General features: G+C 39.3%; 1 protein-coding gene and 1 long non-coding RNA gene across 2 annotated transcripts; both read right to left on the reverse strand.

The window, feature by feature from the left end:
* Positions 1 to 1,317: 1,317 nt before the first annotated feature.
* On the reverse strand, positions 1,318 to 7,275 carry LOC148190161 (uncharacterized). Its single transcript, XR_015778208.1, has 3 exons — positions 3,302 to 7,275; positions 2,816 to 2,911; positions 1,318 to 2,695 (listed from the first exon to the last, which is right to left on the reverse strand). It is a non-coding gene; the product is annotated as an uncharacterized LOC148190161 (long non-coding RNA).
* Positions 7,276 to 13,467: 6,192 nt separating this feature from the next.
* On the reverse strand, positions 13,468 to 24,048 carry LOC121961499 (rac GTPase-activating protein 1-like). Its single transcript, XM_088085779.1, has 17 exons — positions 23,892 to 24,048; positions 23,360 to 23,456; positions 22,638 to 22,840; positions 22,215 to 22,369; positions 21,811 to 21,880; positions 21,642 to 21,695; positions 21,361 to 21,438; positions 21,016 to 21,130; positions 20,693 to 20,841; positions 19,925 to 20,089; positions 19,733 to 19,828; positions 19,353 to 19,551; positions 19,104 to 19,209; positions 18,443 to 18,575; positions 17,780 to 17,888; positions 17,444 to 17,552; positions 13,468 to 15,554 (listed from the first exon to the last, which is right to left on the reverse strand). Exons 2-17 carry the CDS (start codon positions 23,445 to 23,447, stop codon positions 15,482 to 15,484), a joined length of 1,902 nt encoding a protein of 633 aa, XP_087941905.1. The 5' UTR covers positions 23,448 to 23,456; positions 23,892 to 24,048; the 3' UTR covers positions 13,468 to 15,481.
* Positions 24,049 to 24,251: the final 203 nt, after the last annotated feature.

The raw sequence follows: 24,251 nt of genomic DNA on the forward strand, positions 1-24,251 counted from the left end.
ATGTGATGCAGGTTGCCTTTGATATGGGAAGAGAATAGCAAAACCTCATTTTATGATTCAAATAAGCCAATTAAGGTTAGCTCAGTAACAACCTCTCTGGGTTTATGTATGCAGAGGCTTTCGGGGAAGTGCTTAGTCTATAGATGCTATCCTGAGTCACACAACTACATCCAATCTCACCTTAGTGAGAGGGATCAGAGGAGGACCATCAGACTCAGAAGATTTTTTTACACCACCACTTAATGAAATGAGGAGCTGGTAAAGGTACTTTTAGTAACTGCAGAGCTGCCCTCTGCAATGCTTTGCCTAATGAGCTGCAATCTATAACAACTACATCTACATTAAGCTCAACTGCTATGTATTTTTATTTTCATTGTGTGACTGACGCAGCTATACAGGTCACCAAGAGTTGAGTGGGCATTTCTTTAGAGGATGTGAGTCCAAAATTACTAATCTGTTTCACTTCTCTCTTCTGCAGCAATGAATGTGATGAGAGCTCTTCGAAATAAGAAATTCATGTGAAACTCTTGCTGATGTAGTGAAAAATCACCATCACACTAAAGTGAAAAATAACTTAAATTGCAAGGTTTCAATTTAAAAAAACAAATAGAAGAGACTTAAAACATGAAATTTCATAGGAATATCACAGTCTCAGAAAAAACGGACATGGTCCTTAAATTACCATAAATTGTTATGGTAGCTAAAGGTTGCTTATTTACACATCCAGCGGAGATTGAACTAAAATTAGGATTTATTTGGAGTTGTATTAGTGCCCATATAATGAATGTTAGTCCAATGTTCGCTGGGTCTCCACCAAAACTGAAGTAAATATCTGGCTTTTTAGGTGCTACTATTAGCTCTTATCCAGTTAGTTACTAACTTTGTCTTACATAAGGTGTTAGGCATATAGCATAGAGTCAGTGCATGTTTATCAAAGCGTTTAAACCTAAAATAGCTGCGTGCATTGGCTGAAAACTACACTGAGAACCTAAAGGGTGAACCATCAGTAATTTTGGGCCCATGAAACCAAAACAATGAGGTGAAAGATATAATAAAGCTGCATAGAGCTGGCTGATAATTCTCTGTGGATGTCTCACAAAAAAGTGACCTCTTTCACATTGCCCTTTTAACCATATTCTAAACTTAAGTAAAAGTACAATTACACCAATTAAAAATGACTCAACTAAATATGAAAATTATAATTTGAGACACCTACTCAAGGTAAAAAAAAAAGTGCTTGGCTCATAAATTACTTTTAAGTACAAGTAACTTTGGTGGCGTGTGCCCGCCAGTGCAAAATCATGAAAAAAACAGCACTTGTTTTTTTTCTTTTAATGAAGTAAAACAGAAGCAGATATGAATCTCCCACTCACCTCTTCCTCTCTATCTTATCATAACATCAGAGATTAACATTACATATGAACCTACTTTAACATAGCTTCTATTAGCCTATTAGCCATCTCACAACATTTTTGCCTCAAGTATGTGCGACTTACTTTAATGAGCTTGCAAAGTTAGAAAATGAGTTTTTAAAAGCAGAGAACTGAATGTTTTTCTGGAAACAGCATGCATTTCAACTGTTGTAACAGTTATTGTTTTTAGATTTTGATATTAAAAAAAGTGAGGCCAGATGCGGCCAGGAAGTGTTGCTGTAAGCTGCCTCTTGTTCTGGGTTTTGCTCCGCCACCATGACATTGCTGTCTACAGACACTTGGTTCTTCTTTTTTTTTTACACACAGCTGCCACTTTGCATCTGCAGTAAAGGTGCTATTTGTGCATAAATGATTGTCTCAAAATTATACTTGAGTAAAAAGTAGAGGTAAATTTTAAAAGATGGAATTTAAAAAGTATTCGTTGCTTAAAAAACTTTTTTTTTTTTTTTACTAATGTTGAACTACTTGTGGTGTGTTACTAACCACCCATGTCCATTGTTAATGTACTGTAAAAACACTGTGGCAGCTTTTAAGCCAGCATCTTCAAACAGGAGGAGAGCTCCATGGTGGGATAGCAGGGGAATGAGATGGTATGTCACTTAATGCTCACTAAATAATATCTTTTAAATCCAATGTGAATGTTTTAATATGCAATATTTGTATTTAAACACTGAAGTTCACTATTACTGCAAATAAATCAGCAATAAAATGTCTAATAGAATTCAACTGTGCAGCACTTTCAAAAATATATGTCATCCCAGTTAATTATGGTATTGGCCCTCTATGAAACTGAGGTTCCACTATGTCAAAACAGTCCAAGTTCCCTGATTTAAAGGAACATGCAGATTACATTTGATGTCAGCACAACTTGGAAAACAAGTTAGTGATAGCATACTGTCATTTTAGATGGCATCAGTGGACAATTTGCTGTTGCATGCTTGAAGCTCTCTACTCTTGTTCTGAAGGCTTGAGTGTGCTTTGCACTAAACATTGTGTATATCAGCTCATCTCATAAGAAAAGAATTCCCCTCCCGTACCAGATCCAGACTCTTGGAAAGAGTTATCTTCAGCTGTTTGAAGCTTGCGGCGTAGATTGTCTCTCTCTGTTTTCAGGGTCTGAAATTCCCTCAGTAGACTCCTTAGCAGTTTCTTGTAGCAGGTACATGACAGAGTTGAATTCTGCTGAGACTGGTCAATCTGGCATACGTCTGTTATTACGGAGACGTTGAAAGGAAACTGATCTGCATCTTCTTTGGAATAAACTGTCATACAAGAGAAATTGCGGGTTATGATTGCAAAACATCCCACTGTGGAAACATATTACATCATGTGCTGTGACCTATCTTGTATTTATAAGAAAAAAAAAGTTGCTCACAACTTACATGCAAGGCGCAGGGAGATATTGAGAGTGGCTTGTATCATACACAACACTCCTAAAGTTAAAATCACAACTCTGAGTAGTCTTCTGGGCGTCATACCTGCACACAAACATACACACACTGTTCAGATGGTCATTGATTCGGGACAATGCCACTGCTATCTGACTTCCGTCAATATTTGATCATACTTTGGTTTGAGGTGACTAGTTCCTTTGATGTGTCTTGCAAAACTGTTTTTAAATCAAAGTTCTTTTAGGTTGATAGATTGAAAACAACACAAAAGAGAAACACAAAATACTTAAAAAGACACAAAAATGCCAAAGACACAAAAGGGCCAAAACAGAGATTCAAACAGCAAAAAGGTAGAGTAAAATTTACAAAATATATGAGCAGCAATCATTTTGCAATTCCTAATGAATATTGCTATTTTTCAAGACTCTTTTAACTGAATATATCAATTAATGATTATGTACTTAATTTTGCTCTTACCTGACTGCTTAGTGCCATCCTTTCTTGCTTCAGTCCCCTGAAGCTCGTGTATCGTGGTGAAGTCACAAAGTTCCAACTCATTCGCCATGGTGAGCCACCGTGTGAACGTTCGGCCTAAATTCACTGCTGGTCTTACAACAACACCAAAGGTCCCTACACTGTCTGTTATGCCACTTTGAGGGTATTTCTCATGTCTCTCAAAGGAAGGAAGTTGGTTTTGGTTCAGGAAATGCATAGTTTAAAGTTAGATCTTATTATGAGTCACCCTCTAAATAGATCATATTTAGTCAAAAAAGGCCAAATTAATTGCTGTACACATATTTAATGAGTCACCTTTCACTGTATATGAAAACTAATTAGGTCTCATCCCTTTCATAGAAATCTTTAACAGCTAATTTTCATGCAGTTCCAAATTGTCAAAAATGGAAAAGACAGCTTAATTATTAAGGGCCTGAACCAGGTAGATTTTTTTCCTTTTTTTTAGTTAATTGATCTGCAAGATTTAAGTGAACTCTGATGTGCTAAATTGTTTCAATGTTTTGTATTTCCCCTAACACACTTGTGACTATTGCAAATTGGTGCAACAGCTTTAATACTATTGCTACATGACAATGAAGCTTCATCCTGCTATTTGTTTTTGTCTAGCCACAAGAACTCACAGCACTGGCAAAGGACTCTGACCAAACAGCAGGTAAAGTATCACCTGGAAAGACGACTCCAGCCACAATATGCTTCACCAGCTACACCATTACATGCTTCTTCCATGGACTGTATAAAAGGAGTATGGATTCATAGTGATTGTATTTATACATGACTCTTACAAAATCAGATTTTAAAAAGAAAAAACATAAAGAGCCCACCTATTATTCCCGAAGCCTCGATTGCTAATTGAAAAGCAACAGGTGTTTGCTCATGTGACGAGTCAAAGGTGCAGTTGGCAAGTTGTATTTAAGTCTTGTTCAAACTGCCAGCCTAAATCTGTTTTTTTGGCATGTCCAGATTGTATCAGATTGATTTTAGTGAGTCTGGACAGCAAAAACCCACATGAAATGTGATTTTTGCAAATCAGATCCAAATCTTATTTGGATTAGGTTTGAAATGCGAATCCAATCCAGTCCGGATTCTCTGGCAGTTAAAATTAGATTTCGAAGGGTCTTTTGCGTCACTCACTAAGCGACCAACAACAAAGATGCCAAGTCAAGAGTGATGAAAGTGCTGCGCAGAATTCATGCTGCTTTTGGCAGGACCTATGGAGGATGACATGGAGAGCAGCAATCCGTGGGCAGACGCCAAAATAAACTGTTGCTGGAAGTTTGCAGGCACCTAAAAACAATAGCACTACGCAGCATGTTATTTTAGAGGGCAAAATCATGAACCTACATTTTTTATGCTTCTGCACAGGAAACCTGCGTCACCAGCATAGCAATGTAGTTACTAACACCTACATCATTACCACAGCAACCTGTGCAAGATACATCTGCATACAGAGCGGGTCCTCTTCCACAGAGTCTGCCGAGTTGTTTCTACAATAGCCCAGAACGGACAAATCAGGCACTGGCTCCAGATAGGCCCATTTGCATTTTGGCGTTATTGCATCAGCCACCATATTTCTCCTACACGCTTGGCACATGGGAGAGTTTCAGTTTTACAACCTTGCTGCTAGATGCCACTAAATCCTACATATAAGACCTTTAAAGATCTGATTTGAAAAATAAATCTGATTTGTCTGCAGTGTTAATGTTGCCTTAATGTTCTGAATGGTGCTATTTTAATGTCAATTTGGGTTTCACACTTATTCTGTTGAATTATACCAACATGTTCTCATCCCAACTTGTCAAATACTGCCTCTTTGTCAGTAGCTTTACACATGACATGCTAGGAATCCTCCTGTGTCAGTTATGGATGTTCAGGGTAAGCGTGTCAACTTATGCACGTTACATGCATTGTATCTTTTCAAAATACACTTTCATTTTCACAAGAAATGTACTGTTTCTCCTTGTTAAATGCATACAGTCTTACACAGGTAAAACACTGTTTTTAGGTTTGTTATCTTAGTTTTAGGCATCAAAAGAAAAAGACAAGAAAAAGAAAAAGAAACATGGTTTGGCTTAAAAGAAGTATGGCTGTTGGTAACATAATGTCACATTATGTTACATATACGTCACTAGCGTAGCATGCTCTACATTATAACACACTGCATTATTATACAAACCACTTCACTGACTTTTGGTTTTACACAGGAAACAAACAGCAAACTTCTGAGTGAAAGTACAGAGTTTGTCTGACCCATTCACCTCCCCTTCGGCCTACTCTATATGGACTTTTGCATTCTTTATACTACAGTAGTTGGCGGCGGCATCACAAACTGACGCTAATGTAAAATACTCTTGCAAACGATGTTTCTGTGAGTCTGTAAGTGACACAGAGATAAAAAAAAACGGTGGTACTGAATATCAAAACATTTAAAAATGTTCATCTCAGAACCACACAAAAATGTGACATCATAAAAAATTATCCTATTTTACCACAACCCAGAATCTAAGGAGGAATGACCTCACGTGTCTGTAAACAAAAATAGAATGACTTTAACTTCACTTCAGTAATCTATTATCAGAGTGCAGTGTAAAAATGCAGCATTTGTTCCAAAAAGTGGACTATACGCTCATGTATCACAAGCTGATCTGAAACTAACACTGGAAACATGAATCATAAATGTATTTTAATTAAATGGAATTATTGAATTTATTAAATGTCACAACACTGTGCAGCACATTCAGAGCCAATTCACAATTTACCACTAGCTCACACACTTTGCCCTGCATTTTCAGCAAGAACATGAGATCACAAGAAAATTGACAATAGCGACAGCTGGCTGTTGAACATTTAGTGACAGGTATTAACTAACACGTGCAGGGTGCGATGAAACGAGAACGCAGAAGTATGCAAACGGCTGTCAACCTTACAGTTAAGATGAAAACAGGAATATGTGAATTACACGTGATAAGGCTCCAACATACACTGATCCCTGTTCATTATTAATTATTAATGTATGAACTCTGATCTGCTCAATTTAACATTTTCTCTAGAGGTGAATGCCAGGGTAAAAACATGTTAACAGCTGTCACCTGAGCAGCCTGCCATAGTAAAAGCAGAACTTTATTGGTTCAAATTAAAGCTTTATTGGTGCAAATGATACAAATAGTGACAACACTGTACCACTCCCATCTCCCAACAACCACAGGGGAACTGTGCATGATAGAGCTGTGGAGATGGGTGAAATTAATCAGTGTGTTCAGCTGAAGAAGAGCTGCTTCGCGACACCGAGGTGGATTATGGGGGGCAACAGTGCATTCTAGTGGCCAAAGGGAAAATTACAGGAAGTATTTAAAAAATGTGTTCAGTCTCTTTTTTTGTGGGGCAGTTTAAATTTTGAAATCTTTTTTTAAAAAAACTGATTAAATACAACAAATTGTCTCATTGTGAATTAGCACAGTGACCTGAGGGCTTTCCAGTTTCTATTTCTGATGTTACAGTTTTAGATAGAGCTTGAAGGCTGCCCCACAGCCTTTTTTACTGTGGGGCACCATCATTAAAGGCAGCCCACATTGCTTAATAAAGCTTTACTAAAACTGCTAAGGTTCAACTTTAGCCAAAGTGACAAAAACAATTGGTTATGCCATGGGTGTGGTGGTCTACGCTACAAGTGAAGCTCATGAAAAGAGACTTCAAAAGACATTTGGGGCTGTATGGTTAGAAGATATGAGTAGATCATATATGGTATATACAGTATTTATAGCTGAGTCCATCCATGCAGAAAAAACAATCCCAAACTCTGAGGCAGAGGCACACACAAACACACATACCTGCACACATGGCCGCTGCACACATTCACTAGAAAACACTCAGCCATTCATGCCCAGAGCCCCTCTCATACTATTCCATATCATGCACCCGTGCACACACATTCACATTCAATTACATGAATTCAAATGCACTCATGCAGGAGAGCACATACACACAAACACCTCACTGCATGTGTACAGGTATTTTAGGTGTGTGTGCGTGGATGTCTGCGCGCGTGCGTGCGTGCGTACGCGCATCCACGTGTGAAAGCTCAGTTTCTAAAAACAATACATAAATCATGGAAACAACGGCAGCAGTCAATGGTGTGCATGTGTGGATGTGGATGCACCCACTGGCGCCTACAATGCTGCCAAACAGGCCATGATGTCACTCTGCTGGCGGGAAGTGTATCGCTGAAGATTTCTATTCTTTGAAGAATTATTTTTAGCAAAGCTAGCAGCATGGCTCAAGGGAAGGCAATGTCTTCTTGACGGTTGATCTATCACTTTGATCGAGACTGAAATATCTCAACAACTATTTAAAAGATTTACACAAAATTTTGTTCAAAGATTTGTGGTCTCAAGAGTATGAATTCGATTGGCTGGTGGGTGAACCCCTGATCTTTCCTCTGGTGCCCTTAGCAGGTTTTGGGTTTTAGTGAAATGTCTTGAGAATTATTGGATGGACTGCCATTTCCACCACTGGCAAAGCAACATCTAAGGGACCACACCAAACTGACAGTCGGCCGTTGGTTACTGTCAGGATGTCAGTTAGTCTGTCGCTCTAGTTTTTGCAGTGTGTCTCACACCATTAGCACTAGTCGACTCTGGTCAGCCTTTTTTTTTTGCATGTTTAATTCCTCATGTTGCATCGACATCAAGGCCATGGTAAATGTAATCACTGATGGGCAGTTCAGCTCAGCACACAAACAGAAGTGAGGAAAGCAAAAAAATGACTAGTCAAGAAGGGATTAGAACAAAACAAACTTTTTAAATTGGTGAGATTTTTATAAATCATTAAGCTCTTTACCAGAAATAGTTCTTAATTATTTGCTTTCAGCATCGTAGTGTCCTATTAACGTGCTAACTGACTAACTAGCTGACTAACTAGCGTCTCGAATCCGTCCTGTCGGTCTTTAGGTTTCCCCTTTTGAATGATAAATACAGACTACTGCTGCCTGCTGGTATGGAGAGTTATTTCTTCTCGTGCAGAACGTGCATATTAGTTGGCTGTTGCTTGGTCTTTGAGGTTGTTCAGATGCAAAGTTCTGGCTACAGCGCAGGAAACGTAAAGTGATGTAATAGTTGGCCTTCATTGCTACAAGATCTTTGATGTCAGTTCAGTGTGTCTGGGCCTTAATGAATTGGCATATAATTTCCACAGACGTTCATGATTCCAAGAGGATAAATCCTCGTGATTCCCTCACTGGGTGAAATGTCTCAACTATTGGATGGACTGCCATAATATTTAGTATACATGTTTCCTTTGGTGACCTCTTTTTTGAGTTTTATATCTTGCGCTATTATGAGGTCATAGTTTTAATTCACAATTCATTTTCATCATCCTCTGCTGGACTTTTGGTTTTGTGCTAATTAGCAAATGTTTACATACTAGACTGACATAAGTGTAATATAAGCATGTTAGCAATGTCATTATTAGCAAGCTGATATTAACATTTTGCTCAAAGCATCACTATGCCTGAGCACAGCCTCACAGAGTTGCTGGTTGAGCAGTCTCTTTTAGTCCTGTTGATATTTTATATTGACGTAAGGTATATTGACACAGCCCCCACTTAAATGACTAGCACCCATTCATTTCTTGTCCTCAAATAGTAAAAAAAATACCTTGGCACTGTCAACATTTTTTTTGTAGGCTACCATCAGAGGTCTTAGTCTGAGATCAGCAACATCCTATTTTTTGCATTATATCACCTACAGTTTGGTCAGTGTGCGGGACTGTTTCTGAATACAGATGCTTTTGACATCGAGTGCAGTTTTATCTACGATGAACTTGTGCAGAATGACCAAAGATTTATCTTCTTAGGGACGAAATGAGCCAGATGTGGCATGTTGTTTCTCATTAGTGACATGCAGCTCAATCTTTTCCCTGATAAAACAACTACTCTGCCTTGACTTTGTGTATGACAGCTGGAGATGAGTACTCAGTTAAGTGGAAGAAAATAAATCAAAGCACTCGCCATCCTTTAGTGATGATTTGTCTAATTCTTGTCTGGTATGTCCAAGGAGGGAAAGTGAGAATGCGGACATGGTGTGTGTGTGTGTGTGTGTGTGTGTGTGTGGTGGTGGTGGTGGTGGTGGGGGAGTCAGAGAGAGAAAGTGTGTGTTTGGACCAGCTGCACAGCAAATCTGTTTATTCTGCACAATTTGGCATCAAACACAAGACTGCTGAGTGCCTGCTACTGCTTGTGGTGCCCCATTAAAATGGAATTTATTGCTGTCTTAAGAGCAAGCCCGAATTACACATTTTTCCCTCTGCGCTCCGTCCTCCTCCGTCTCTCTCACTCATTTGCACTTTTTCTTTTTCTCCGGCTGTAGTGGTGGTAGCGGTGTGAGGGCATTTTACCCACTTCTACCAGCAGCTGTCAGACAAGTCGTCAAAATGGCTCATTACAGAGACAAACGGGCAGGTATGGTTGGCATGCCCACCTTCCTATCAGCTATCTCCACTGTCACCTGAGTGAGGTACGCTCAGACATCAAATTGAAGAGCCTGCATCATCTATAAATGTGGTGGCATCTCATGCTCTCAGTATACACTACCTGTGCTGAACCATTTTAGTGTGTTTAATCATCCTTTATCCCCCCTCAGAGGCCAGTCAAAGGTGTGTCATCACATGTATAAAGACATTCTTGTCATGTGAAGGCATGCCTATGTTGTGTGGGTATTTTAAAGGGACAGTTTAATGTCACATCTTTGTGTCAGTTGCATCCAGATGTCAGTGACTGAAATAATCACGTTCTGTTTAAGCTTTCAGACACACATCATCATGAGCCTGACAACCTGTTAGCCATTTAGTTTACACTAATTTGTAACCAGACTTTGAACTTATGCTGTAAAGAGAGCGTGAACTCGGGGCCCACATCTCGCTCCATAAATCTCCTCAGCCAATGATAAATTCATATTTAATGACCACGGCCATCGTCTGGGAAGGAGGAGCATTCTTTCATTATTGCCTCTTTCCCCTGCTGCTTGGTCGAGATAATTGATTTCTCTGTGGTAACAAGGTATCGACCACGCATGGTAGCCAGCTAAGACGGCGGTTCGATTCAAAGGAGGGGTGGAGAGGGGGAGGAAAAAAAACAGAAGGAACGAGGGAAGAAGAGATAGAGCGAGAGAGCGAGAGCACTGAAAGCCAACAAGCCATACAATTATTTGCAGTTAAAAAACTCACTGGCTTTAGGTGGGTGTAGATTGGACAATGACTCTTGTCTTGTTTTTCAGGGCTGTTATAGGCCTAGTGCAGGACGCAGTTTGGTATTTCAGCACTGTATGTTTAATTCACCAAATGGAAAGCATATTGATCACACAATCTGTCACATAATTCACTGAAAACAGTGTCAGAAACAAATCTGGAGGACCACTTTTCAAGCACATGCTTAGCCTGCTAAGGAATGTCAGTCCTGGTCCTCGTGTTTATAAATTTGCAGCATTACACTTAAAGGTCCAGTGTGTCGGCATTAGGGGGATATACTGGCTGAAATAGAATACATTAAGTACATTTTCTTTAGTGTATAATCATCTGAAAAAAGGGATGTTGTTTTCATTATCTCAGAGCAGTTTCTATTTACATATGAAGCGGGTACAGATATTGCAATATTACAGATATTGCCATGTTGTACGTCATGTTTCTACAGTAGCCCAGAAAGGACAAACCAAACGCTGGCTCTAGATAGGGCCATTCATGTTTCCTATCGGTCAACAGCCCTTCAGTGACTAGTGTTGGAAAAATACTGATTTTTTTAAATGTGAAACTGCTTTATTCAATGTTTTAAGCATTTAAATCACTAGCTCCGGTTGTTTTAGAAAGGGAAAAGCCCTTTGCGAATTATTTGTCTCCTAGTAAAGTCCCCCTGAATGTCTGTATTATTGAGTTACCAGACAGAAAAGGTTAGCACACATAAGCAGGTGATAGGCCAGCAGCCTGTCGCCGGCATGCCAAACAGCATTGGAGAAAGCCTGATTTGTAACATGAAACTGCTTAATTCAGTGTTTTTACCATTTCTAATCACCTGACCTTGTTTTGGAGAGGAAGAAACATCTGTGGATAATTTGACTCCCAGTAAAAACCTCCTGAATGAACCTGGACTTGCATTTATATAGCGCCTTTCTAGTCGTACCACTACTCAAATTGCTTTTACGAGTCACATTCACCCATTCGCACACTCATTTGCACGCTGGTAGTCGAGGCTACTGTACAAAGTGCTACTCTGTGTTTGATACACAAACTGATGGAACAGCCATCGGGAGCAATTTGGGGTTCAGTATCTCGCCCACATCAACATGCAAACTGGAAAAGCTGGGGATTGAACCGCTCATATTCCAATTCATGGGCAACCCGCTCTACCTCCTGAGCCACAGCCGCCCTGAACAAAAGGAATTCTAATGAGTAGTTTCAGCTGGTTGCAATTTGCAATCCTAACCACTGGATTCCACTAAATCTCCCTAAATCTTACAAACTATTCCTTTAATTCTCTAAACCTGACAAACGGCTGCTTCTCCCCTGCCCATTGTGATGTGTTTTCAAACTCAAATCTGTGTGATGCTGAGCCAAATCCAGCAGGAAAATCTTCTAAAAATAGTAAGCAGGTTCAACAACAGCACAGCAGAAACTGCAAAATGCCCTCCAGCTAGAGACAAAATATGTAAAACACCGTGTTTTATGTAGCAAATGTACATACAGTCAAACGAAACATGCAGGAACTATTTGACTGGTCGTTAATATGGCTTTTTGCTCGAATGTATTGATTAGATACATGATCAGCTGGGTTGATTCTGACTGGCAGTTATTGACTTGACATCTCTGAGGTGTGGACATTATTGACCCTTAGCTCAAGCAGGCAACGCTGCAGACACCCACAACATGCTACACGGCAAGAGCTTGACACACTGTTTTTTCAATCAGTCAATAACAGCGATAAGGAAACACTATGAATTGAATAATGTATTGATTGTATTTTGCTTCCAGAGATACTTATAGCTCCTGTGGCATCACTGCCTGCAGGTCACTCTATAAATAGAGGAATTAAATAGCGCTGTTGTTGTTGTGTGTTTACCAGCTTACATTGTAATTTATTTAAGAGCTCTTAATTGGACTAGTTACTCATTTGGCCCTCGCTGGTCCCACAGCAGAGTGGAGCTCTATCACTGCACACTGGGGCATGCTGGAATATGGAGCTACAGAGACACACTGTACACAGCCAGCTGTTTGATGTCTGCAGCCGCCGAGCGTATGCTCCACCGTACAGCATAAATAAACACACAATCCCCCGATGAGAGGACAGATCGACACACAGGAGACCTTATTTCAGGCTAATGAACTATTAATGTTGATTTGAAATTCAAACATTTTCCGAGGGTCTTCTCCGCAGTCGTTCACAGCTCTTTGTGCGCTAGTGAGAGAGAAAGAAAGGAAGGAAGCGAGCACAAACTCATTTGGATGAACTCTGCACACCATATTTTCATTTCTCCCCCAAACAGCTGGGCTCAGATCTCAAAGGGCCTCGTGTGTTGTTGAAGCTCTGTATTGAATGAGGCCATACAAAATGTATGTCAATGGGTTCAGCCTGGCTTAGCACTCTCCACAGTAACTGTTAATGGAATAACTATAAGATGTATAAATGATCCTTGCTTTAATTCATAACAATGTTGGATGTCATCGCCTGCCCACTCAGCTCAATAGATTATGGAAATAGCTGTAATGACTATTGGAACAATGAGCCAAATTGCATTATCATTCAGTGCCACATCGGCTTTGGAATAACTGACGCTGTGCTTTTTTCTCTTTCACTGAAGATCTTGAATAACAATAGCCAACATTCAGTATCCAGCAGGAAAATTAAGATGAAGAGTGTTAAACATGAAGGTTTTAGGCTGCGTGAATCGGACATTAATAACACACTCACAGTTAATAGGTTAACACTAATCCATGTCCAGGTGTAAGAGGGTTTCTTTTAGGTTGAATTGCTGGTAACAAAACTAACTCATCCTAAATGTAAGCTTCACATGCACTAGGGCCTCATTTCTGCAGGGTTACTAACCCCGCACGCTCACCCCATGCATGAACAACACCCACCGAGACAAAAGAACCAGTCTTTTGATGTTTTATTTTTAGCTCAATCGTGGACTTTTGTGTGATCTTATTTGAGCTAAGACAAAGACGGTTAACATTCAGTCCATAATGTCTTTGGTGAAAAGTAACTTCATCAGAAAGACCACATTACAGTAGAGAAATAGAACCACATAATGGAATAAATGTACAAAATGTATAAAACAATATATTACTAGAGTCTTACAACCTCAAACAATGCAATTTCCTAATTAGCAAGCAAAAAAAGGTTAAATTTTTGTGAATTAGTTTTAGTCAGCATTCCTTCTCTAGATAACTAATACGTTAAACTGTGATGTCATCACACCAAAATCTGGAGCTTCTAAAAAAGGTGAGTTATCCCTTCTCCACCATTATGGAACTGGTTCCATTCTGGTTGAACCTAATTTTTAGACGTTCAGAGCACTTCAACCAAAATAATTGGGTCAGAACTCAAAAAGTTGGCCCCAAGTTGGATCCAAACTATAGCTGGTTTCCTTGACCTGAAGTGCCAACCATGAGGACATCAGTGGGCGTGTCATATTCTACAGGTTGGAAAGACAGGATGGGGAAAGCTGCCACGGAAAAGTCAAGTGAGAAATCGCAAGGCAAAAAGGAGCATGCAGTGGTTTAATAAATGATCGTTCATGCTTGTTTTGGATGTAAATCCATATAATATATAACTGTGACAGCAGAACAAAATGTTGCAGGTAATCAATGAAATCTGCAATTTTGCTACTACTCTTTACTTCTGTTGGGCATAGTGCAACACCCTCCATTGATGGCACATCCTTGATTACAATAGTTCTGCGCAAAAGTGATGGAAATGCAAGCTGGTTCGCTGGGTAGCTCTGAGTTCCCAAGAATCCTGAACAGAAATGGTTCAAGATGCAGAGCCAAATATGGTAGAAAAGGGGTAAGTGAGAGGAGCGGAGAGAGGAAATTTCCTCAGAAAAGGCGTAATTTCTCATTCATTACTGTTGATGGTTATTGGTAACCGTACAAGAAGCAGCTACTGTGGATACAAATACTTAATAGTGAGTGAGCATGCAAATCTGTTTTCATAAATTAAAAAAGCTCCAGATTTTATCTGTGATAACCACACAGATGTTGAGTCTCAGATCTCTGGCTTGTGAGAGAGAAAATACCGACTGAACTGCCCGAGGTCACAGGAATAACTTATGGTTTTCCTAATGATTTGCTGATTGCAGTGAAGGTCAGTAATACTGACTGATTGTGTGCATAATATACAGTAGATAATCTTCATTGGTTAAGGCTTGTATTTCAAAAGTGGTGCAACAGTAGCCTCTAGTGGCCAGTATGCCCAGTACGAATACTCATTTACTCAGATTGTCACAGTGCAAAATGCAATATAATTCCCATTCAGTATCAGTGTTATCATTGCAGTTTTAACTATATAAAATGTCATGATTGGTATATGTCATGGCAGACAATAAACATAAATACAAAACAAAACGTTAAATCCTGAAAAAAAGTCAGTTTCAGGACAATGACAAAGCAACCAATGCCAGAGGACAGAAGAGACACTGGCCAATAATTCGGTTTCTTTCGTATTTAACGTGCTAGAGCACCCCCATCGATGTGGTTACAACCACAGGTCCAAAGATGGACCAACACCACCAACAGTGAATGCAAGCTTTCAAACATCAAACCTAAGTGTTAAACACAAAAAGCAGAAGATAATGATCCTTGAATTGGTTTAGAACATTTTTTCTTTGTCAAAGCCTTCAAACCATTTACAATCACACAGATGTCACCACAGGTTTGGTCAATAATAAATCATTAGTAATAAAAGATATAAAAACAAACTCAAACATATGTGCAGGAATCTGGTTAGAAAGTCTAGTATAAAATTCTTGAATAAAAAACTCAGTGATAAACTGTTAAATGATAAAATTGCACAGTAGTTCTCCCACATGATTATATGACTCAGTTATTGCGGTGAGGAACCCAGAAATACAATACGGCTGATTTTTTCCCCCTCCTTTCCCATTACTTCAGTTGTGGAGAGGCGAAGAAGCCCTGGCGGTTAGAGGCAGCGGATGCTTTGCTCTTGTTCCCAAATCTAAGGATGGGGGTCAGGGGTTAGGGGGGTAGACAGTCAAATTTTAAGCTTGGTAAGAGAAATTTTAGTGCAAAACTGCCAAGTTGAATGTTTAGAGGTAATAAGAGGAATCCATTTTTTGATATGTGGAGTTAGCTTAATTTGATTGTTAATAAAAACAGACATGAGCTTGGATGTTTTAGTTTATTAAAACCTAAAATTGATCATGAGCTGCTGTTTATGACTAAATGCCTTATCCTAAAATCTGAAAGCTTAAGTTCTATGACTGGATTTTGATAGCTGATTTTTAACTGCCTTTCCGCTGTAGACTTACATTCGACATGCATTTCCCACACAGTGTCAACATTTGTGTGTTTTACAATAAACATGAGCCATTACATGTCAGTGTCAAGCCATTTACACAAGACACTGGTATATGACATGTCTCAGACAGTGCCTCCTATAGATGAGCGGTTACCTGGCTACATAGTGTTGCATAGCCAGACGTATCTCGCACTGTGCAAGCGCTAAAGAAAGGTCTGGCTGAACCCATCATAATTCAGCACTAAGGAAAATAAATGCTTAGAATTTCCTTTAACCAATCACAATCATCTTTGGCGGTGCTAAGTCCAGGATGCAGCTATGGTGCTCTTGTAAAATAGGGCCGGAAGGAAATGGTTTTGGTGGGGAGGTAAGTGCTTGCATTTAAAAGGCTAAATCCTTGCAATCGTCACACACAGCATTAAAATACGTTTCAGCATGTAGGTTGCTTGCTCGGAGGTTGTATTTCATGCATCGTGCTAAACAAAGAGCTGAAATATTTCTGGCTATGCGACAGTTTCACATAGCGACTGGGATTTTCTCTTATCGTCTGAAATAGGCGGCCAATAACAGGCTTTATACCCGCAGTCTACATCCCGCTTACATTACGTCAGCCTGTTAAACATTCATGATTTACATACATACATTTACATTTAGGTGAAACATTGTGAATTCCAGTCTAAACCTAAATATTATCTGTTATTAATTCATTTTTAAAGAAATAGTACCCACAATGTAAAATTCAAGCCTTTTCAACATAGACAATGCCAGGACCCTGAAACTGAAGCAGCTAAATGGAATTCAGCCATCTTTAATTTTATTATTTAGACCTGGGCTCTTCCTACAAGTAAAATGTCCTTTGTGTAAAAGACCTATTGTGAATAAAATTACCATTATCATTTCCAGTTATCATGACAGGGGAATGGCATTAGTTTAATAAACCCCTTTAGAAATGAAAAACTGTAAATGACCTCTTGGGGAGAGGTGAGAATTTGAAAAGAGATCATACAGAAACATTCCACATTTTCTTTCCCTTGCAGCAGCAGTGTGCAGTGGCTCACAATGGAGCCAGTCTTAAGGGTCGTAGATTTTAGTGACCGACAGTTAACAAATGTTAATTTCCTTAACATAAACTATGAATAAATATGTTCGATAATGAACTTTTTTCCATTTCTAAGATGAGAAGATGACAACACATCATTAAACACTTATTGTGACTATATAAACATATCTATTATTGATGATAAAGAGGAGACAAAACATTATAGACTGTATTTTTTCCCCAGTGCATCAGTGTTATATCATGACTACACCTTCAGCACAAATTGAGCACAGTCAGGATGACTCAGAGTAACTGATGCATATCAAGACAAAAAAGCTAGAATGAGATAATTAACAAGATAGGTTCTGACTATTTCTATTCATTTTATTTGATCTTTTATCTAACCAGATAGGTCTATGGAGAACTAATTCTCATTTACAGTGACAACCTGGCGAAGAGAAAACTAAATTAAGCTTAAGTGATGTTTGAAAAAACATGGCCCAGCTTTTTATTGTAAGAGTGTGTGTGAGTGTATGAGTGAGCTTACATGGTAGTGCTGGAGAGGGTCTGCTTCATGCGCTGGGACAGTGAGCTGGAGGAGGGTGTTTTGGCCATCATCTGGTGCTCTGGAGTGGTCACTGGTCCCAGTATGCTCACTACAGATAAATTAAACACATCCTTAGTTTAACACAGCTGAATTTTCTTATTTGTCAACCAAAGATGCTGAGTACAACAGCACAAACATTTCAAGTTGGTTTTCATCTTGTATTTGTGATATCATGTGGTCTATTTAAAAACAGTTCATTAAAACACATTGTCTTAATGTTGTGTAATTCATCTTGGAGAAGGTCTTATTCTTGATAATCCCCTTTAAGTGATTTACCTTTGGGATCTGGAGTACCAGTGAGGTGAACATCGTCCATACCCATATTATCTGGATAAGCAAACTGGCTCCAGTAGTTTGCTGGAATACTGAGCAAGCGCTCTACAACCTAGAAAGACATTAATAAAATAGTATTTGTAGTCAAAACCAGAATCTAAAGAACAGACGCAGTTGAAGTAAACAAAGCACCAACATCCATTCACACTTTGACTATGTGCCACTTTATTATAGAGCTGCAATGATTAGTTGATTGATACATTAGCAAATCAATGGAAAATTAAGTGGCAATTATTTTAAGAATTGGGGTTTTTTTTAAGCAGAAAAAAAAAGCCAAACACTGTCTGATTTCATGTTTCTTAAATGTGGGAATTGAATGCTTTTCTTTCTCATACATGATAATTAACTTTATAGCTTTGGATTTTGGATTGTTGGTCTGATCTAATAGAAACAAAAAATTTGAAAATGAAATTGGGCTCTGGGAAAATACATGCAGGATGTTTTACTTTTTTTTTAACCATATTTTGTTAAAACAATTAATGGAATAATTTATAAAATGGGCAGATTTATTAATAATAAAAATAATCATTAGTTGTAGCCCTACTTTATCAACACCAACACTAATCCTCTGACCGTAATGTATTCTTTTTTTCTCATTTTCCTCACCCGTGGTTGCCTGTTTGTGTCATTCAGGATGGTCATAGGGTCCGGGTCAGGAACAGCATGACCCACAAGAGTAGGGCCAAACACTCTGGCCAAGTTGTTCACATCCATCTTGGTATCCACACACTCAGAGACCCTAGGAAATAAAAGGGATAGAAAATTTCACAGCCTTAACTAAAATAAAGGTTGATCTGTACTGCACAATGATAAACAATTTAGACAATGACCTTCTGGCTTACAAGTAGTTTAGTCCTTTCTTTTTCAAGTATTGCAGATAAGTATAAAGGCACACAAAGAATAAATGTGGTCCCATGCAGAGGTAGGTTTTAGGTAGGAATATTGTTTTGAGTGAGATAGGTTAATCTACATTTTGCCAACAGGTAAGTGCAAGTATAAAGTAAAAAGACACAATTAGGTTTACTGAGAAATAACATGAGAAATGTACGACTCACACTGACAATAAGAATTGAATTAAGTTAGATAAAATATTGTGGCAATTAAGACCTCACAAATTTAAATTTAAGAACATTTAATGAAACATTTACATAAAACTGAAGAATTTGACCACTCCTATCTTATGGGTGGAAGGTAATGGGAGCAGATGGGAGTATGAATAGGACAACACAAAGGTTGTCTTAGCACTGGTAAATGTGGTCAAAATTACTTCTGCAGATGGATCATCAGGCAGGCCAGAGTGTCTCGGTTGGGTTGAGGCAGCTCACTGACGGCTTGATACAGCATGGCGAGACTGTTGCCATCATCCTGGATTTCTACAAAAAAAACCATTAACATCAGTTATTTAATAGCTCCTTGATTCACTCAATTTTAATGCTTGTTTTAAAAAAATAATGTCACATTCAAGCAGATAAATGGCAGTTTTCTGCAAGTGATTCTACAAGCCTCAAAAACTCACCAGCTGTTTCCATGAAGACTTTGTTGAGGTGGAAGGTGAGCAGTGGCTCTGGGAGGTTTCTGAGGAAGTCTTTGAGGACACCAGTAATGACGTTAATGTCGTCCACTTTGTGAAGCGAAGGCAGAGTCTTTCCTCTAATAAGCTTCTCCTTTAGTTCTTTAACCATGCGCTCCTGGCCAGAGACTCTGTACAGGCCAACCTGGGACCAGGGAAAGATAAAAGAAAGCAGCTCTCATTGTCTGGCTGCCTGTGATACCGCACCACTGAATGAGATAACTAATTAGAGAGAAATTATCTACTGTAATCGCTCAAGGGAAAAAGGATCAGAGCATAACATGAAGGTGACAAGTAAACAAGGACTTTAATAAAGTCTGCCTCACCTCGTGTAGGCCTCTGTGTTCAATCTCCTTAATGCAGTAGATAACCAAAGCTGGGATCATTGGGGAGGTGGCTGGAGCAAAGTCAGCCAGGGTGGTCTGCAAACAAAATACACTGAAGTTAATATAAAGTCTAAAATATTGAAAAAATAATGCAAAAGTGTAGTGTACCAAAAAGCAATGAGAAAAATGTACCTCTGTATTCTTGATGGGAGTGCTAACAGCTGTGGGATTACAGGGCAGGGGACAGGAGTCACGACACTCTGGGTGAGTCACAACTCGGCAGTCCTGGCAGCGAAGGTACAACTTGCCAAACTTTGTTCTTCTTCCACATGGTACACAGAACTCAGACTTGATCACCTTAATGATAGAGGGGACACAGTGCCCAAGGTGAGTAGATATGGACTTGCAGTGTTAATGCCAGTAGATAAGAGTTGGAAAATGGTACTCAATGCGTTTAAGGTATCAATCAAAATAACCCAGTGCCAACTAGTATTGAAACTTCTCCAGGCAAACCATGCCTACATTCCATCCTTTTTGAACCCTGAGCCAATTTTGAGCCAATCACTGCAGGTATTGCTTGATTTAACGTGACTTGTAATTGGCCCACTACTGCAGCAGCTACAGTTCATACAGTCTGCGGTGTGGTGCACGCGGTGTATTCACAGAGTTCAGTTCAATGTGCAGAGATGCAGCCAAAAGTTCAAAAGCGCAGTTGTACTACACACCTGTGGTGTCTGGTGACTTTTTGAATAAATTAATTCTTTCTTTCATACAATGGGTATCAAATGAAGTTGGAAAAAATCCATCAAATAATTACTTTATTAGTATCAGTATCACTTTAAGGGTACTGGTATTGGTACTGGAACTGCATTTTTTTAAAACCAAACTCAGTTTTACAGTACATAATACAGTCTAAATCCACAACACTTAACTTCCACAACAATAAGTATAGAGTCTTACTGTTTTGGGGATGAACTGGTGCTTCTTTCCTCCTCTATTAGCTCTGGGGGTTCGTAGCTTGACTGGGAAATCTGACACTGGTGTGCTGGGAGCCTCACTGGCAGTCTCAGATAGGTCAGTAGTGGTTGTATCACCCCATGCTGAAGCAACTGTAGACACAATCATATATTGGTAAAAAAACATGAAATCCAGTGAAGAAACTAATTTGTCAAAAATATTAATTTTATGCATATATTAGTTTTACAGTTGAATTAAAGTTTTTGGTTTTTTTTCTTATAAGGTCCTGCAGAATAAAAAATACAAAAGATCTTCAAAGTTCTCACTGCTCTTTCTGCTGCGTGTCCAGTACGGCACAGTTTCAATGGTGGAGACGGCCTCGACAGCGCCACCATTCACCGGCACAGTGATGGTGGTCTTAGCCACTATAGACTCATTCATCTGAATCATAAAAAAAAAGAAAAAAAATTCAATGCTCCTTTTAACCAGATCAATAGGGATTTTAATTGGTTTGCAGAAATAATAATAATATTGATGTTGACTTTCTCTTCACCATTTTAGATGTCTGATATTAATAAATAAGAGAATAAATCACCTAGTCATTTTACAGACAAACTACTTTTCAAGCATTAGTGTTATGTATTACATTCAGCTGTAGAGGTCAGCATTACCCTATCTGATGTGCGCCCAGTGGAGCGTGGCTTCTTCATTGCCTGTGGAGGAGCTTCAGAGTGTTTTCTGGAGGAACGCTGTGGATTGAAATGTACAGAAATGCTTAATTTTAGATTGGCAACTGAAAACTGAACACAAAATAGCAAAATAAAGTTGTGCTAATGCACAGAAACACACAAATCAAGCCACTAACTGCATTTTTAAATGCTATTAAAACTTATTTATAGTTAATGCACTCAAGAAGGCACATATTCAAAATATGAGCAAAGACATGACTCACTCGTTTCTGGCGTTTCCGCAGTCTCACAGTCTTCAATGCAGAGGAATCCCAATCCTAAAGTGGAAAGACAGACCATAGTACTGAATGAACTTAACCAACTCTGCTGTCCCACTATCTGATCCTCAAATCATAAGTTCTACAGTAAAACCTTTAAGAAAGGTCAATATACCAAAGAGTCATCTGTTTGGTCATAGCTGATGTCTGACAGCAAGGAAGCTGATTCATCGATGGTAGTCAACCTGTAAAATAGACTACAGTCAGCATTTGACCTTCCCGTGTCAATGGCTAGCTGGTGAATGACACAATGTTCTGATACAAGTTTTTAATACACAAACTTATATTTCACATATTGAATTCTCCAGAGTGTACATGTTGCACCTTTTCAATAATAGACAATGTATTTACTTGCTAGATAAAGTGCTGTGATAAAATACCCTTAATAAGTGAAAGCTCAAGGAAGGATGAGGCCCAGTTTTTAGATAAACACCTAAAATCATTATTACTTTCTTATCAGCACTGTCTTAAAAATGTTGCACCAGTAGCTGTTTCAGAACCAGACAAGGAGGATCTGACCTTCGACTGGAGTTGAGGTTGCCCTTAGCGGCCTGTGCTGCTTGGGAGTGGGCACTGAGGAAGGCGAGGGCAGAGCGCTGCTCCTCACTCAGGTGGACACTGTTACTGTTGTTCTCTGATACAAGTAGGTCCCGTATCAGCTGTAGCTGACGTTCCTGTTACACCGATAGTACAGCAGGGTGACAGAGAAAGGGCCATTAAGGGAGAAACACAGACAAATGCATAAAATGCATTATTATTATTATAATGAACAATCACCAGCTGGACAAAAATGTTAACATACAGTGAATGATAAAAGTGAGCTTCGCAGCGGCCAATATCATTATCTGAAAATTAACTTTAAGATTTTCTACTTGTTCCAGTTTCCTAATTATGTCATAATGAACCATGCAGAGTGTTAAGCACAAGTAGCATTGCACCAACCAGCTTCTCATACACCGCCTCAGCCTTCTGTCGCCGGCGGATCTCCACATCCACCTGGTTGCGAGCATGCTTTAGTTTGACCTCCAGGGCCCCCCTCTCAGTCTCTGTTTTAGCCAGCACCTCTTTACAAGACACCAGGTCCTCGCCTGTTCGCAGCCACTTCTTACGGCACTCCTCAAAGTTCATAGCCATCTGGAGGAACTCTGAATAAGACAAAATGAAGAAGAGGTTGTTGTATTGCTGCGGTGCACTATATGCTATTATGAATTAACTGAACAACAAAAAAGACAAAAAGAGTGCTCTGCTATAAAGAGACAAATGCGTAACAGTGCTTTCCTGTTAGTTAAAATGTAAATGGACTACATTATCCGGACTATTGAAATGGAAATTTTTTACAACACCCCAGTAACTGTTTCAACCCCCATTTGTGTTCTGGGCTGCAGCATCAGTTTCAACAGCATGCCTTTAGTCCTAGCCCTGTCAGCCTTTACTCACAAAAGTTCAACACTGATTTCTGCATTCATCATCTGTGGAAAAAAATTAATTGCACCATCTAACACATTTTGAGATGAAAGTGCACCCAATATTACCACTAATAAAATTAGCACAATGCCATAGCAAACCAGCTGAACTGCACCAAGACTACACAAGCAACTCCATTGTGTTTTCACAGCCTTGTAAAGAAGTGGCACATACCAAAACAACGTGTGGAAATAACTTACGTGGTTCAATGCCCTCATTCAGCCCGTCCACCTGGGCCCTCAGACTCAGGAACTGGTTGTACAGGTTCACCACGGACGACTCCATCATGTCTCACTGCTGCGAGTTAGATTAGAAGGGAGAAACGAGTGTGTTGGACGATAATGTTAGTTAATGTTGGCCTACTTGGATCTCAGTGACATTTTACATTGTTGTGAAAGTTGAATTAGCCTGTTTCTGACACTGCGTTTCATGTTAGCACCGTTAGGTTAACCTTCAAACGTAGGAAATAAAACAAACACTTTCATTAGCTAAAGGGGGAAAAATATTACTTATTTTCACGTTAACTACTTGCCCTCGCCATGACTTTATTTCCAACGTTTCTGTACTAAATAACAAATCTCGCAAGCTGAGTTAGCTTCTTTATTGCTGCTCCAGGTTTAACATTATTACGGTATGGTGACGCTAGCGGTATGCTAACACCACTATTAGCACGTCCGTGTTTACTTAACTAACTACAGTTACGCTGAACTAAGAAAAAGATAAAGCATTTACCTGTGCAATATGTTTCCTGTGAAAGCGTGACTGATATGTAATGTCACAACAGCTGATGTTAAAAGTAGATGTTAGTAGTTTACTCCCGCAGCAGCAGAGCCACACCTGCTCGATAAAGTATCTGCACATTCTTCAAACTTCAAAATCAGCGCCGGTTTTCTTCTTCGACGGCGGATTCGGCGGAAGTTGGAGCGCTCTGTCGCCCCCACACATCCAGAGTTGTAACTGCAGGGGGTTGCAGCAAGTTGTGTCTACGAGTGTCAGAGGACACTGGGTGTCTCGGCAAAACAAGGAGGTTGCCCGACGAACTAATATGTTTGTAATTTTAAAAATACATGTATTATATGACATTGTATATCA

The sequence above is a fragment of the Plectropomus leopardus genome, chromosome 2 (assembly GCF_026936395.1).
Source record: "Plectropomus leopardus strain MGB_pleo_1.0 chromosome 2, ASM2693639v1, whole genome shotgun sequence".
Classification (NCBI taxonomy): domain Eukaryota; kingdom Metazoa; phylum Chordata; class Actinopteri; order Perciformes; family Serranidae; genus Plectropomus; species Plectropomus leopardus.

Excerpts from the sequence above, each read along its gene's own strand:
- LOC121961499 (XM_088085779.1), bottom strand. The coding sequence starts at position 23,447 with ATGATGGAGTCGTCCGTGGTGAACCTGTACAACCAGTTCCTGAGTCTG. Across the intron at positions 22,841-23,359 it reads GAATGAGGGCATTGAACCAC|AGTTCCTCCAGATGGCTATG; the intron begins GTAAGTTATTTC and ends TGTCTTATTCAG. Across the intron at positions 21,131-21,360 it reads CTGGGCGCACATCAGATAGG|ATGAATGAGTCTATAGTGGC; the intron begins GTAATGCTGACC and ends TTTATGATTCAG.